Raw genomic sequence first — 17,750 nt, 5'->3', positions numbered from 1 at the left:
CCAAGTAAAGAGATTGCATATTAGGGTTTGGGTGGGATTAGGGAAGACACTTATAGTTGAAAATCATAACTTTTCATAATTATGTCATTTCTGCGAAACTTAGTAAAAGTAGACTTATATTTGATTGAGGTGTTCTTTTAATTGCTAGAAAAGTATACTGAGTCTACTTCATTAACATCAAGAACAACTTTGGACTCCAAACGGGTAAAAGATGCTAAATAGTAAATATATAAGGCTGTACCTTATGAGTTATGACAAGAATATGGCTTGTGGAATTTGTGTAAGAAAAAAGTTTTGTAGATAAACACATGACTTACCGTGTTTTACACACAAGGTGACAATTTAGGTTGTTTGTAAAAGGGTATAAACACATTTTTGCTATTATATTGTAAACAAATGGATGTTTATTGTAAAATGAAGTTGGTCTGGTGACAAAGTAGGTCAACTAGTGCTAAGAGATTATACAAGATACGAACATAATGACAGTAGAAGGTAGCATAAATAAAGGACTCAAGTACCTCGAATATCTATTTCACACTCAATCATCTAAATCTCATAACTAGCCACACTTTCGAACCCCCCCCCCCCCCCCCCCCAACTTAGTGTATATTTATTCTCGTAATCTCAAGTAGAATGCTAATCGTATGATATCCTATCATGTGGTAAGACTAATAATTCTTTTATATTAATAGACTAGGTCCGAGCAGAATAATAACTAGTTGTAAATAATTTTTTAATTATTTACATGTGGATTCCGTTTTTTTTTTTCTTAAGAAAATTCAATATCAAAGTACTCCCAAATTTGCTCAATAATGTATTGACACGAGTTAATCATTTAGTGAGATTAAGAGCTTGTCTATATTAGTTTACAGCTAAAGGTCTAAAATTTTAAGCTAGAGGCAATTTGCAAGTTCATATTCAGACTACAAAAAATTTGTAATCATTATAATATATATAACAAATAAAATCATATATTGTATTTAAAAACTTGTGTCTTATACTTAAGCAATCAGAATAAACAATTTTAAATAATCAATTGATGTGTATTTTTCTTTCACAAAAACAAAGACGTATATATACGTTTTCTTAATATCAAAACTTCATAAATTATAAACAACAAAAATAGCCTCCAACACAACGCACAACCCAATCTAGCCGATACATATTTTTAAACGTTGATGGAAGCCTAATTTAACAAAATTAACTTGCGACAATCCTTCGATAGAGCCTTTTTGTTGAACAGCCAAGCATTCCTTTGCTGGCAACTGCACCAAAATGTAGAGTAAATAATACGGAGCAAAAGATGCATGCCCCAAAGGGAAATTCAACTCCTCCGCAACCTCCACCAGTTGACCAAGAGTCTCCAGACTTGAAAATCAAAGACGAATTGATATAACTCACCAAGTCAAAAACGTAAAGAAGACTATCTCGAAAACCTATACATGTTTAACAATAACTGATTAACTATGAATCAATTAATTAATTCCACAATAACTAACACATATCATATCATAACTCGATTAAGAATCTAAGATAATTATCCAGTATCCACAAACAAATTAATTATCAATGTTTATTGTTTAACTTGCACGCCAAGCAATCAAGTCTATTAGATGGTCCATGCTTTTAAGCACAATCGACTAAGGAATTCCCAATAGTAAAATGCTAAACGAAACAAATAGAATTGTTCTACAAACTACTTTAACCCCTCAACATTCCACAAAAAAAAACATGAATTTTTATCTTCATCGGGTTATGCCAGACAGAATCCCAAGATGCGTGATAGTTATATATCACGAAGAGAAATTTGTGCAGAATGCTAAATATTTACCAAAATGCTCAAAACTAAACAAATCACTAATTTTTTCAATTTTAAAAAACTTTTTAAATTTTACATTTTCTAAACAAACCAGATATGGCTAATTAATATGTAGGTTATAAATAATTCACCTATATAGGGTCAAGTTATTCAACAAAAAAAGATAAAAATAAGAAGGATGAGAAATATTTGTGGCCACACAACTAAAAAAACAATAAAAAAATTAATAAAAAAACAATAACTCAAAATTTAATAAAAAACAAAAAAATTAAAAACACAAATGTTTCCACTGTGTTTCTCGTTTCAAAAAATAAAAAACCACAATGTTGAGTGAAAAACATCATTATGTCTTTTTGTGCTTATTTTTGTTATTGATTGTATTTTTTTCTTGATATTGTGTTATATTACTCAACATTATGTTATATTTTGTTTGACAGTGTGTTATATTTTGTCATCTATTGTGTATTTTTTAGTTATAATTATGTCTTTTGTTCATTTTTGTTATTGTGTCTTTGATATCGGTATCGTGTGTTTTCGTCAGTTTTTTTTTCTTTTTTTAATGGGAATGATGGAGGAAACGTTTTAGTTTTTTAATTTTTTTTGTTTTTTTATTTACATTTTGAGTTATGATTTTTTAATTATTTTTTTGAATTTATTTTTAAAGGGTTTTTTGTGTGCTCATAAATCCTTCTCACACTTCTTATTTTTGTCTCCCTTAGTTTTATGATTTTTTAACTTTAAAAATATAAACCATTAACAAAATTTAAACGATTAATTCGAAATTTCGAATATATGGAAAGTATATTTTATTCAAAATGTTTCCATAAATCCAAATAAGTTCGCAAACAACACGTGACATGTTTCCCCAAACACGTGATCACATGCTAAAACTCAAAACCAAAGGCAAAGGGCAAAAAAAAAAAAAAAACAACCACCGAAAACAAAACAAGTTCCCGCCTGTAACCAGAAACCAAAGCCCTCCCTCCATTGTTTTCTGCTCAAATTTCAAATTTTCAAAACCTTAAAATTAAAAACACACACAAACCAAAACCAAATCCCCCCAAAACAAAACACCCACTTCCTATTAAACCCCCGCCATTCTCAACGACCGCTAACATGTCGTTGCCTATGCCGTCGTCCACCGCTTACTGCCGGAAGCAGAAATCACTTGGCCTTTTATGCTCCAAGTAAAAAACCTATTTCCTTTATTTTATTATTTTTCTACCTTTACCGAAACCCGGTGCGGTAGGGACTAGTGATTCATTGGGATTTATCGGATTGACATTTATATTTTATTTTTCAAGTATATATATAGAAAATTTTCAAATTTTGGCAAATAATAATTAATTAGTGACTAGTTGGTGGGGTACCTGCTAGTGATTAATCAGCTCCTAGGTGCAATTTTTACAACCATGCTAAAACATTGCTATTAATTTACTCGTTTCATGGCTGTAATAATTGCGCCTAGGTGACGTCTCTAGTCGGTACCAATTAATCACTTTTTGGTCAAAATTGGTATAAATTGAAAGTTTATATAATAAATTTTTGGTATGCATATTTGAAAAATTACATATAAAGTTATAATCTATTAATCAATAGTCGGTAACCCACCGCCTGATTAGCATCTAGCGAGTTTTACAATGCGCTGTTTATACATTGGAATTATGTTTATAATAAGGTGATGTATATATTTGTTTATACAGTTTTCTGGGCTTGTACAATCGTGACGGAATCGACACCGTTGGATTGGATGATGCAGCATCAAGATTAGGTAAATTATTATTATATTAATTTTGTTAGATTTGTTTAAAGATGCCCAAATTGAGGTTGAAGTTTCGAATTTTCAGGTGTTGAGAGACGGCGGATTTACGATATTGTCAATGTTTTGGAAAGTGTTGGTGTAAGATTTTGTGACTAATTTTAAAATTTGTTTTGTGATTTGTGGAATTTTCAGATCTGATGTTGTGAGGTTTTTTATTGTGCAGGTGCTCGTTAGGAAGGCGAAGAACACGTATCATTGGAACGGATTGGGCGCGATCCCGAAGGCTTTAGAGCAGCTTAAGGTGATTAACAATATTTCACTTCAATAATAATATTGTTGTGTGTTAATGTGTTCTGATCTATTTGCTCATTATTCTGTCTAATGGTATAACAGGAAGAAGGGTTCAATAATAATGATGAGCAGATTGATGTTAAATCTGGAAAGGTAATTTTAATTTTATTATGCATTTACAATTTGATAGAACATTTAGATAACTGAAATTAGGCTTCTGGGCTTTTGGTTTCGTTCGATAAGAGGACAAGGGGGCCGGTTTTGATTACTTAGTTAAAAGTTCATGTTGCGTTTTTTGTAATCTGTACACTTTGAGCTAACAAAAAATAAACCCTAGTTGCAGCCGTGGACATAGGCCACATTGATCGGACCGTTTAAATTGTCGTGCTCTTTATTATTATTTTTTTCTGTTATAGTATGTTTAATTTGTTTGTACATTGCGTGTCGGTTTTTTCTGTTCTAATATTTTAATAGTTCATATTCGATCTCTATTTACTGTTATGTATTTGCAACCTTTGCATCTTGAGCTAATAAAAAAATAAATCCTAGTTGTTGTCATGGATGCAGATCACCTTGACCGAACCATTTAAATTGTCGTGTTCTTTATTATTATTATTTTTTTTACTGATTATGTATGTTTAATTTGTTTGTGCATTGTGTGTTGGCTTTCCTTTGTGCCACTTGATTCCTAACAAGGGTTTTATTTTAAATGCTATTAGGTTTCCGATGACGAAGAAGATGAAAGAGTTTCCAACCACAGTGCTTCCTTGCAGGACAAAACAGATCTGGACTCTATGCATAAACCTCCAGGGTTGTTGAAATCGGGTACTTTAATTGATAACCGAAAGGAGAAATCGTTAGGGCTTCTTACCAAGAATTTCATCAAGCTCTTCCTATGCACCAATGTGAGTTAACTTTTCAATTATTATAATTTTTATGATTTTATAAAGCTTTTTCTATGCTATAAAGTGTTTGATTATGTGCACGATTGTTTTAGTCAGATGTGCATTCGCTTGATGATGCTGCAAAGATACTGCTTGGAGATGCTCATAATCCATCACTGACAAGAAGTAAAATTTCTCATAACAATTGTTTTAATTTCTTGATTTGAAATAATATTGTTATAATATATGTGATTTCTTTTTTGGATTACCGTTTCAGCTAAAGTTAGACGGCTATATGATGTTGCTAATGTCTTGTCTTCCATGAATTTCATCGAGAAGGTTAATTAACTACATAGTTGACTTGGTTTTCGACGTCTTGATTCTTCTAACATTGAGTCTATTTTGTATGATGAGCAGACTCACCACCCAGAAACCCGAAAGCCGGCGTTTAGGTGGTTAGGGATGACAAGTCAAATAAATAGTCAACCAGGACCGGCAACTACTGTAGTTCATCAAGAATCCAAAAAACGCGCATTTGGGACCGAACTCACAAACATTTGCTTCAAAAGAAACAAGTTGGATAACCAGGAGGTGAAACTGTTTGGTGGCCTTCAAAGTCAACGCCAGCCCATCAAACCCAACACTAACGGTTCCAATTCATATCCGGGTCCTGACCAGTTTGGTCAACCGGGTCCTTTGAGTCAGCCTAAATCTAGTAACGGTGAGAGTAACAAAATTAAAAAGACTCGAGATTTGGAAAATTTAGCTTCCAATTATCGGCCACAGTATCGGAATCAAGGTATCTTTTGAGCTTTATTAGGTTATTAAATTTAAAGAATACTATATGTGCTGACTTATAGTTGACCAACTATGATGTGCAGCTTTGAGGGATCTGTTTGTTCATTACATGGATGCATGGAAAGCATGGTATTCTGAGGTTGCAGAAATGGATCCAATTGGAGTTATTTAATTCAAAAATGCTGATTGAAATTGATTAGAAGTGATGGCTAGAAATGGCCATCCTTTAGAGTTTATAGTCTAAGTCTTTATAATAATGTTGTCTGATTGATTTAGAGTAGTGCCAAGCATACATATTGTATGCCTGGTTAATCTTTAGAACAATGTTCTTGTAGATCTTTTATTGTCATTTTTTTAAAATTGCCAGAAACATGGTGACATATATTAGCTTAAAGCCTGTTTATTGAAGGGTACAAACTTTTAAAAATGCTTGTTTTGACCTTAGATTGTGTGTTGTTACTGAAGTTGGGCTTCGAATTCATTCAATAATATTGTGTCATGCAGTGTTGACTAGACCCTCGCTGAAGTCATTGCTGAAGCCGCCTGAGCCTGTTGTGATTCAGGCGATCAGTGGCTTTAACAAATTATTTGATTTTTTATTTGTTTTAATATAACATAATAATATAACTAAAAACAAATTTATATAATAAAATAAACATTAACATCCTAATAAAATAAAAAAAATACAAATTAAAAAAAAATTAAGTATCCTAAAAATATAAAAAAATTATTCCCGATCTCTTCCGCCTCCACCTCTTCGTCTTTGTTCTTGATCTGCTTTGATTTCCTCAAGAACAAACGCTTGTTCTTGTTCGAATGTCTGTCGGCGTATGGGGTTGAGGTTGCTAAAGTCCTTGGTAAGAAAGTCTAACTTTCTAAATGTCTTTCGAAACTTTCACCCCGGCCGCTGCCTCAATACTAGTCGATATTTTGTGTACATCTTCGACAAATGCCAGATCAAACTCGATACTTGTGGTTGATCTTTTTCCCTGGTCCCTTCCGGGTGGTCGGCGTAGGACTTGTGGTTAATCTTCTTGCCCAGACACGTTTAGGTCGATCCCTACATGAGCATCCGAGCTACTAGATGAGACTTGAAGATCATCGCTCCCGCTTGGTTGCATTCGGCGACTGTTTCTGTTATGCAAATTTGTAAAAAGTCCGACAAATTTACAAGTTTTGGACTATCTTCCTATATCATATTGTCAGTACGGTCCGTACTTCCCACCATACTATAGAACAACTCTTTCACTTTTGTCCAAAATATGCGGTGCTTTTGATAGTCCGCTACAATTAAATAAAGATAAGTTACAAACATATTTTTAAAATTTTATACGAAAAAAAAAAATTAAAAATACCGGCTTTTCGATCTTGGGATATTTTAACCCATGCACGACATAAAGCCTTTTTCTCCTCTTTTGTCCAAGGAGTTGTTTTTCTTTTTGGAACGACTTCCTCGGCTTGAGCCTCCCTCCCCTCCTTGGTTCTTTTTTTGGGCTCATTTGCCCTTGGCGGCCTCTTTACGAGCCTCTTGTGTCTCCGGAACAAAAAAGTCAGGAGGCGGTGGTGGACTCAAGTTTTGTTCCATCTCGGTAGCGCCAAACACGTTATCGCCGTCTTGACCATAAGGCATTTCCGGTCGATAACAACCACCCATGGATCCATACTGTTTACAAAATGTAGATGAGAATATGCTTTGTTTTTGATGTAGTGTAGAGAGAGTTGAGAGTGTTGGTAGTTTGTTAAAGGTTTGTGGGGGGCTTATATAGGTAAAAAATAAAAAAAAAGGTTTTTTTTTTTTTTTTTACCCATGCCCAACGGTCACAAAACAACTCCCCATGGCCAACGTTCAACTTCAGCCAAGCAACCATAGTCGTGGCGGCTCGCTCGTGGCGCCACTCGCAGCAGGGCGTTGCGGTGTTCGCGAGTGATATGGCTCGCGTTGGCCGGTGAAGGACCTGCTCGCTTGACCATAATGGGTATTCTTAAAAAGGATTGTTTTTTTAGAAAATACGCATAAAAGTGTGAATTTACTAGTTACAACATTTTTGAATTATATGAATAGTCTGTGTGAGTGTGTTTATATGACATGCTTATACTAGAGTTTACTTATTATTATTTTTTTTTGGAAATCATGAAGCTGGTCCTTGCCATTTATCAAATCTGTAATATTTGAAAAAAAAAGAGGCCTATGACGATTTTTGTAATAACTCTAATGAGTTGATTACAAGAATGGCATGATGGCCATAGGTTTTTTTTGTTGCAATTCTTTTAAAAATTTAAGCTTTTGGTTATTAATTGAACTAGTATTTGATCAAATGCTAAAGGCATTGACTATCCAGACATTTTTTTTTCTATTTTAACACACCTTTTCTTTTAAATACACTTTCTCTAAACTTATATGTATGTCTAAATAGTAGCTCCTATGAGGTATGTTTGGCAATGAACTTTTAGGAGTTTTTAGGGGCTTTATGCTTCAAACTTTTAAGAAAAAACTCATACTCAATTAAAAGCCTTGTTTGGTTGAAGGAGTTTAAAGCTTTTAGGTCATGAGAAAAAGCTTAAAGCTTAAAGCTCCAACTAGTAGCGTTTAGAAAGAGCTACAAGCTTTTAGTATTTTAATTACTTAAATAACCTTCCAAAATAAGTATATTTAATATTATTGTTTTTTAGTTATACCAATTTTGGTCATTCTATACATTTTATTAAAAGCTCCAGCTACTCTGCCAAACACCTAAATATATCTAAAAGCTACAACTTCCAGCTACAGCTACCAGCTAGTTTTGCTAAACATTTACCGTTCTTAATGGGTTAGGTTAATAACCAAGTTGGGCTAAAATAACTAGTTAAAAAACGAAAAATTGAAAAAGATTTAATTTAAATAAATAATTTTTTAATTTGTTTTTGAAACTTTAGATCCAAAAAAATGATCACCTTACGAAAAGCATTAATAAATGCAAATACATAAATTGTATTTGGCAAAAAATTCATGGTTCCTATTTGGAACGGTTGGTTCGTTACCCCCAGCCAGAGGGGATCTCTTGTTTGGGCTCATCTAGAGGTGCACAAAACAACCGGTTCCGGACCCGACTCGACGGTTCCTACCGGAACCAGACCCGACCCATGGTATGGACCGGGTTTTGGGTTTTCCTCTGAAACTGTACCCGGAACTGACCCGGACCCAGGGAAACCGGTTCCGCCAATACCCGGCCGTACCCTACCCGAAATCCGAAAAAACCCGATGGAATTCATGAGGTGGCATCACCAACATTGAGATGCCTATTTAAAGTGTTTCGACACTTGAGATTTTTGAGCGGTTTGCAATTTTGCATTTCCTGAATTTTTTTTAATTATTGAGAGGGTACATAGAAAAGTGGTGTAATCAAATCAATCCACCCAATACCTATCTATACTAGGTTAAGGGAAGACCGGTTAACGACTAGAAACTGTAAACGGTGATGGTGACTATTGTATCTAGCGGTAATAGATTGGTTACCAGCTATTAATCTTTTTGAAATCCGGTTGCGGTTAACAAGTTCCTAATCGGTTCTTGCTTGAATATGCCTAACCGGTCCCTAACATGTGAGTCACTAGTATGCCAGTTAATAACTTGTTTCAGTTAATAAGTCATGATTTGCATCTCTTTTAACTAAATTTATATAGTCAAAGCAAATGTCTTTACACCCAAAAAGCTAGTCCCAAAATTAACTTTTTCACTTTTTTAAAAGATATCTTTGTTAGAGCATTTTTATTCTTATTCTTTAACTGCATGACCCCTCACCTCTTAAAACCAAAAAACAAATAATTATCATAATAAGTAAGGCAGAGAAATCCAGCACACCAAAAACTCATCCATTCAACAGATCTTTCACAACACGATCGTCACATGTCAAATACAATACATTTCGCATACAACTTATAAGGTTGTATCCAAATATCAGTCCACCTTTCTCGTTATTCTGGTAAACTAGCTTTTTATTTATAGAATTATACCAGCTCGCATGATTGTTACTAATAAACTTAACACTTACCCCTAACTAGATGGAGGTTTATACCAACCCCAAGCATCGTCAGAAAGATACCGAGTCACCTGCTTCACATTCTGGTAGTTCTCTAGACCCCTGAAATAAAAAAGTGAATAAGACGGTATATATTAATCACATCTTATGGTATTTAATTATTAAATTAGTAGACGTATTTCTTAAATTTTTTTCACCATTCTCCTAGTTCACGACCAAAACCGCTACGCTTCTTTCCTCCCCATGGAGCTTGAGAGAAGCATGGCTGTGAGCAGTTGACCCACACAATGCCTACATCCAAAGCCTGCATAATGAAAATAATATATATAAAAAAATTGATGTCAATAAATTGGATTTAAATTATAGGAAAAAATGGAAGTTAATAACGTTTCATTACCTTTGTTACATGGTCACACCTTTCCAGATCCTTAGATATCACCGCAGCAGCCAATCCATAACTGCAAAAAAAACATTGAGATAAAATTACAAAATCAAGATTAAAAATTAAATATGAAAAATAAAATGAAGTTAACTTACTGAGTATCATTAGCTAGTTCAATGGCTTCTTCTTCAGATGCAAATGTTTTGACACAAAGCACGGGTCCAAAAACTTCTTCTTTCCAGATTTGCATAGATCTGTTAACACCAGTAATGATGGCTGGCTCCATATAATATCCTTTTTTCAAATGCTGCGTTTAATAATTACCCTTTTAACTTTTTAATCTAACGCTCAGAGAAAATAAATAAGAATAAAGAATTGGTCCATACCGGAGGACGTTCACCTCCACATAAAACAGTCGCGCCTTCACTTTTGGCTGTTGATACAAATTTCAACACCTTTTCATACTGAAAATATGTTAAATATTAGAGGCTTGACAAAATCATGTTAGAATAATTAAAAGTATATTTTAGTGATCCATATATTATTACCTGACCACTGCTAACTACGGGGCCGAGCCTGCAACCATCCTCCAGGGGATCTGAAATCTTGATGTTTTTAGCCCATTTAACAAGCTTGTCTACAAACTCATCAGCAATACTTTCCTGGAACATATAAACAATATTAATAACTTTTTTTTATTACTTTTAACACGTTTTCATCAACTTACATGTACTAGAAGGCGAGATGTGGCACTGCATATTTGACCATTTGTCCAGAAGCAACCAAAGAGAGTCCACTCAACAGCTGTTCGAATAATAATCAAGAAAATTTAATTAATCTTTTCATAATAAATGCAAGATTGAGACAATATTTCATTTGTTCTATCTTAAAAAAACAAATTTGACTAACCTTTATCAATGTCAACATCATTAAATACCACTATTGGACTTTTTCCCCCAAGTTCAAGTGTAACAGGCTGCAATTGGAGCAGAGTATGAAGATAATATAATAAGAACGGAATTCAAGTTTAACCACAAGACTTAAAAAACCACATGATTTCAGTCAAAAATTGGATACATGTTTAATGTTTATATAACCAATGCTATATCCTTTGTTCCTTCACATTCTCACACAAAATTGAACTGAAACAGATATTGAATGATACCTTAATATTCTGAGCTGCAGCTAGAGGTGTTCAAAAAAACCGGTTACGGAACCGGTTTGGGCGGTTAACCGGAAAACCGGTTTTTTAAAAACCGGTTTTTTTAAAAACCGGTTTGACCGGTTTACGTAACCGGTTTACGTATCGGTTATACTTTTTGGAGCCAAAACCGGTTTTATAACCGGTTATAAAAAAAACCGGTTTTTTTTAATAACCGGTTATTAAAAAACCGGTTAACCGGTTTTTAAAATAACCGGTTTATAGCCGTTATTAAAAAACCGGTTAACCGGTTTTTAATAACCGGTTAACCGGTTAAACCGGTTTTCGAACGTTACCAAACGGCTTTATAGCCGTTTTTTTTTTTTTTGCCCGTTTTTTTAGCCGTTTTTTTGGTTTTTTTACCCCCACAAACATCTATATATAGTTTAGGTTGGGTATTGGTTAGATCACACTTGATTATACAACTCCAAAAGCTCTAAACGTTTATTTCATACGCGATTATAACTCCAAACGCTCTTCTTTCGTAGTCGTTTATTTCATACTCGAGTATACCACTCTTAATTCGTAGTCGATTATCATGGCCTCCCAAAGTGCTGCTTCATCGGTCAACATGGGTGCCTCGAACACGGGAGAAACCGTCGTTCGGGTCATCCCCACGAAACGAAACCAAGATATTTGGCAACATTTCGACCTATGCGAAATGTCTAACGGAACCCAAAAAGCTAGATGCAAACGGGTAGAAATATTTTTAAACTCTTGGATAAAGTCATTCGACAATACAAGATTGAAGATAAAATCTTTTCAATATCGTTTGATAACGCGTCCAACAATACGGCCGCGGTTGGCCATTTAAAATTAAAGTATAAACCTATTTGTGATGGAGCGTTTTTTCATAGCCGATGCATTGCACATATTATCAACTTGGCCGTGCAAGATGGGTTAAACGTGATCGAAACGCAAAGAAACAATTTTAAAAGAATGTTACGAGATGTTTTTAGCAACAATAAAACATTTTCAAGATACAAAAAATTTTGTGATGAAGCTAATTGTCAATGGTTGGGGCCCAATTGGGATTGTCCAACAAGATGGAACTCGACTTGTGATATGTTTGAGAAAGCCATCCAACAAAAAGAATCACTAGTTGCGTTTCATCAAATAATGTCAAGTAGGGGTAAATGTGCACCGTACGATCCTAGAAACTGGTTATTGATTGAGATCGTTACGGAGGTTCTTCAAATTTTTAAATCTTGCACAACTAGTTTATCCGGGGTTTACTATCCAACAAGCCCCATTGCTTTACCAAAAATTGCTGTCATGTGCACAAAGTTGACTGAAATTCATTGTAGGGGTGCACCTTATTTTGATATGGGTGCAAAAATGAAAGAAAAATTTATAAAATATTTTCAACAACTACCCGCTGTTTTGACCTGTGCGGCTGCGTTAAACCCTTGCATCAATGTTGGTGGTGTTGAAGCTTTAATAGAAAAAATTTGTGATGAGCTAGGGTTAAACGACGATCAAAACCCCTATTATAGCCAAACTTTAAAGAATGATTTCAACACCACATTGGCAAACATGTATGATGTTTACCTTACAAAACACGGGTCGTCTTCCCAAATTCATGACTCGTTAAGAGCTGTTGCCCAATCCCAATCCCAAACCGACCTTGAAATGGGGATGTACTACATGATTTGGGAAGACGCCGGTAAACGTCAAAGGGTAAACACCCCAAGCAGTGAACTTGGAAGGTATGGTGGTACCAACTTTGTGAAACACATGACTCCGGATGAATTTAGAAGTCTTGATTTGCTGGCTTGGTGGAGAGGTAAGGAGGATGAGTTTCCGATCCTCGCCGCCATGGCCAAAGATTTACTAACGGTCCAAGCTTCCACGGTAGCTTCGGAGTCTGCTTTTTCTGTTTCTGGCAGGGTTATATCGATTAGGAGGACTCGACTCACTCCAGCAGCTGTAGAGATGTCGATTTGCTACAAGGATTACTTGGACTCTTTAGACAGGGCACAACATCAACGCTCACTCGAGGGGGAAATGGACTATGAGGCGGCCTTGTATGAAGACGAGGTCAATCAAGGACACATTCAACCAATGACCGATGAAGAAGCCGCGTACGACGATTACCTAAGGAATAGCTCGGGATCGGGTAGCGAAGAAAATGAGTAACAAACATCAACTTGTTAATGTAATCGTGTCTAAGCATTCTTTAATGTTTGTATTTTTGAGTTACGAATATGCGATAACGATTTAATGTTTGTATTTTTAATGTAAAAGCTATAAATGAAAGTTATGTGTTTTTAATCTTCCAAGCAAAGAATGCTAACAACGAAACCCTAAACCCTAAACCCTAAAGAAAAAAAAAAAAAAAAAAAAAAAAAAAAAAAAAAAAAAAAAACCGGTTAACCGGTTAGACCGGTTATTAAAAACCGGTTATAAAAAACCGGTTTAATAACCGGTTCTAACCGGTTTTTAAACCGGTCCAAACCGGTTTGGCCGGTTTGAGTTTTCAGCAATAAAAACCGGTTAATAACCGGTCCGGTTATTAACCGAACCGGTTTTTTTCTGGATAAAAAAAACCGGTCCGGTTAATAACCGAACCGGTTTTTTCAAAAAAACCGATTTGTGCACCTCTAGCTGCAGCAGTCATAACTTTGCTTCCAGTGACACTGCTACCAGTAAATGCGATCTGTAAAATAATAATAGCGTTTTGGCACATTAACTACTTATAAACAGGATAGTACATTAATACTTTCAGGCAAAAGTTGAGTCAGGTCAACTCAACCCAGCCCCATCTGTTTTGACCAGAACCCAATATGAAAAGTGACCCAACATGTGAAAGCAAAAGAAATGAGAACCGGACCTTATCAACATCAGGATGAGATGCTAATGATGCACCTGCTTCTGTACCTAATCCCGTCAAAATATTGAGAACACCATTAGGAAGGCCCACCTCTTTGCATATTTCACCTAATTCCAAGCAAGTTCTGAAATTGGATAATTAGCATGTCATTAATACAAGCAAGATTACCTAATTTCAGAAACACAGAAATCATTTATCTATCAATAACAACTTACAAAGATGCTAATTCTGATGGTTTAAGTATGGCAGTGCATCCAGCTGCCAGTGCAGGAGCAACTTTCCATGTAGCCATCAGAAGAGGATAATTCCTATAGATTAATAATACCAAACTTTAAACACAATACTAAAACAATAATGAATCATAAGATGGTGTTTAAATGTAGGTATACCATGGAGTAATTAACCCAACTACACCAATGGGTTCCCTAGTAAGATGGCATTTAAATGTATCCATTGGAAGAGAAACAGGTGCATTTTGCTTTTTATCCAATGCTTCAGCAAGATCTGCATTGTACTCAAAGCATCCAGCTACATCATCCTAAATGGCAACAACATAAATATTAGGCAGTTAACTCATTAAAAACTTTGGGTTTTTAATTTGTTTGCAACAAAATTACCATATCCCATGCTGCTTCTTCAAGTGGCTTTCCACAATCAATGGCTTCAAGTTTTGCCAGTTCAGATTTCTTCTCCAATATCTGCACAATGATAAAGAACTCATCAATTTCAGAAGATTTCGAAAAATTGATCAACTGTAAATTGAAGTAACAGATAATATCACTCATGATGAACACACTTTTGCAGCAATAGCACGCAAATACTTGGCACGATGAGCTCCTGAAGCTGATGCCCAATCTTTTCCTCCATTACATTTAAGAGCTTTGCGAGCAGCTTCAACAGCAATGTTGACATCTTCTGCTGTAGCAGCTGGAATATCCCCTGAACACAACAGTTTTCCAAACAGATTCAAGTAAACACCACCAAAACTCAACAGATTACAGTGTAAAATGCAGATTTCTAATTTGTTAGCTTATTGGAGCCAGATTAAACATATAGAAATAACTGAAAATGTTAACATCTCAAGAATGCGATACACTGAAACTTATCGTTAATATTTCCTCATTTCGATGAATAAGAGAAAACTGACAAGTGACAAGCAAACACATCAAAACCTAAAACAGATTACTGAATACAAAGCACTGAAATCAATAACAAATATGCAAATCGCTAATTTCTAATTTGTTAGATAATTGAAACCAGAATAAACATCTAGACCTAACTGAAAATGTTTAACTGAAACTTACTATTATTATTTCAATCAATTAAACAAGTAAACACACCAAAACAGACCAAAACTCAAACAGATTACTCAATACTGAAACCAATAACAACGGATACGCAAACTGCCGATTCCTAATTTGTTAGATAATTGAAGCCAGAATAAACATCAGACCTAACTGAACATGCTTAGAATCAAACAATGTGATAAGCTGAACCTTATTATTATTAATTTATTATATTTATTTTGATCAATAACAGAAAATTGACAAAGTAAACACATCAAAACAGTACAAAACTCCAGATTACTCAATACAAAGCACTGATTATCAATAACAACGGATACGCAAATCGCCAATTTCTAATTCGTTAGATTATTCAAGCCATAATAAACATCTAGACCTAACTGAAAACGTTTAGATCTGAAGAATGAAATAAACTGAAACTTATTATAATTATTTCGATCAAAACAGTACAAAACTCAAACAGATTACTCAATACAAATCACTAAAATCAATATCAATAACGACGAATATGCACAATACCGGTTTCTAATTTGTTAGATGACTGAAGATGCTAAGATCTGAAGAACGCAATTAACTAAAACTTATGATTATTATTATTATTAATATTATTATTTCGATCAATTATAGAAAGCTGAAATACTTGAATGCTTAATTACGAATACATATTCTACAATAATAATACCGATGACGTCCTCGGTGGCAGGATTAACGACGGAGATGCGATTCTTGTTAGCCGGCTGTCTCCACTGGCCGTCGATGAATAACTGCCGTGACGGTATCGTAATCGCCATCACACAAGTAAGTGTGTGTGTGTGTAAAGTGTAGTCGATAATCAACTCTGATGACTGATTCAGTGATGTTAAAAGGCTTTAAATAATTATCTCCGATAGTGATCGTTACTGGAGTCCACTAGTCAGCAAAATTGAGTTTTTTAACAAACAGGTGCAGAGACAAAAATTATTTACCTTTTTAGTATACTTTAAAAAGTATTTACCTATTTGAACACTTTTTTTTATCCTCTTTATTTTAAACTAAATTATACTTTTCATTTAGTTTTTTCCGATAAATACAAAATTCATCAAATCAAATATGCTTTACTTTATTTTTCTCGTTTACTGCTTAAATTTTTCACAAAAAAATTTGCATAAATACTACAAAAATTCCAGCATCAAAATTTTGCAAAATTTTAATAAAATTCTGCAAACAATAAAAAAATCTGAAAAACATAAAAGCTATAAATCTAAAAAAGTAAAAATAAAATTCAACAAAAAATTCATTAATTAGGAAATAAGAGTTTTACAATAAATTTAAGATGCGCACGTCGTCCACAAGAAACCGAGCCGCCGTTCAAATCGAACTCCAATCGAACCCAAACAAAGGTGCCTGAATCCAAGCCGTCGCTCGAATGGTTCACTCTAACCGTTGTCGTCTAAAACAGCCCGTTCCAAGCTTGTCTGAAATCGAATCGCCCGCCGAAATCGAATCGTTGATGAATCGCCTGATGAAATCGGCAACACTTTGGTATAGGGGAGTATAAATCGTTTGTTTGTTACGGAAGAATGATATTTGTTTCCTTGTTAAAGATAATAAAATTAGTTTCTTTATTAGAAAATAATAAAATAACAAAAGGTACCCAAATAGGTAAATATTTTTCAAAGTACACCAAAAAAATAAATACTTTTTGTATCTAGACCTACTTGGTAAAAAACTTCGAACAAAATTAGTGTAGATGGATTTATGGATTGGTACATCTGAAGATCGTGATTCTGATCTTACGGCACATGTGCCTCCCACGTGTTAGGTCATATCTTTCAAGATCATTGCTACACTGCATTACTACAACCGAACAGATGCGTAAATAATCCTATACGAGACGTATTGGTTGACTTTTTAGTGGGTGACTGAGTGTCCCTAGAATTCCCTGTAGATTATCCCGAAATCAAGATATTATGAGTGGACTTGTAAAACAGATATTCATACACTTGGTAAGAGCATCTCTAATAATAAATCCTTATAAATCATCATATCAGCGTCATATCATATTCCAAACTTTTCTTAAAACCCTCCATCTTTTTTCCACAACAACAAACTTCCACATCATCGCATTCCTTTACAAGTAATTTATATTTAATTAAATAAATTTTATAACAAATTTAGTTTTTATGTTTTGTATATATTTAAATGATACATTAAACATTTAAGAAATATATATACTCTAAACGGTGGTTAATTCATCACATCGGGATACGCTTGCCTTTGAATCCGGGAAAAACCCTCACCTAAGGCCAATGCTCATGAACATTCGCTCGAAGACACGATAGTATTTTGAGATAAAACCCGTTTAGTTCAATGATCCAACTAGTGAATGTCACCTATTCGTCTAGTCTCCCACATGCTCATTGGCTAGCATTTAAAAAAATGTATCTTTTGAAAAGAAAAACATTTAAAAATATAACTTTT

The 17,750-nt window shown here is 34.4% G+C and overlaps 2 protein-coding genes across 2 annotated transcripts; one reads left to right on the top strand and one right to left on the bottom strand.

Annotated features, from left to right (window-relative positions):
- Window positions 1-2,935: 2,935 nt before the first annotated feature.
- Window positions 2,936-5,731, top strand: LOC143635676 (E2F transcription factor-like E2FE). The gene is made up of 10 exons (XM_077103448.1): window positions 2,936-3,006; window positions 3,523-3,590; window positions 3,667-3,719; window positions 3,805-3,882; window positions 3,975-4,025; window positions 4,592-4,777; window positions 4,870-4,942; window positions 5,034-5,095; window positions 5,174-5,555; window positions 5,638-5,731. Exons 1-10 carry the CDS (start codon window positions 2,936-2,938, stop codon window positions 5,724-5,726), a joined length of 1,113 nt encoding a protein of 370 aa, XP_076959563.1. The 3' UTR covers window positions 5,727-5,731.
- A 3,647-nt stretch (window positions 5,732-9,378) lies between these two features.
- LOC143635675 (betaine aldehyde dehydrogenase, chloroplastic-like) lies at window positions 9,379-16,094 on the bottom strand. Its single transcript, XM_077103447.1, has 16 exons — window positions 15,973-16,094; window positions 14,783-14,925; window positions 14,604-14,684; window positions 14,376-14,524; window positions 14,202-14,294; window positions 13,987-14,110; window positions 13,768-13,812; window positions 11,118-11,138; window positions 10,862-10,928; window positions 10,680-10,756; window positions 10,501-10,614; window positions 10,339-10,416; window positions 10,108-10,259; window positions 9,968-10,028; window positions 9,768-9,874; window positions 9,379-9,672 (listed from the first exon to the last, which is right to left on the bottom strand). The coding sequence occupies exons 1-16, from the start codon at window positions 16,079-16,081 to the stop codon at window positions 9,585-9,587; spliced, it is 1,509 nt and encodes a 502-aa protein (XP_076959562.1). The 5' UTR covers window positions 16,082-16,094; the 3' UTR covers window positions 9,379-9,584.
- Between the last annotated feature and the right edge of the window lie 1,656 nt (window positions 16,095-17,750).

The sequence above is a fragment of the Bidens hawaiensis genome, unplaced genomic scaffold, assembly GCF_021521415.1.
Source record: "Bidens hawaiensis isolate Kalapana, Puna unplaced genomic scaffold, B.hawaiensis_p1.1 tig00007641_1, whole genome shotgun sequence".
Classification (NCBI taxonomy): Eukaryota; Viridiplantae; Streptophyta; class Magnoliopsida; order Asterales; family Asteraceae; genus Bidens; species Bidens hawaiensis.
This window is presented reverse-complemented; position numbering and strand designations above follow the sequence as displayed.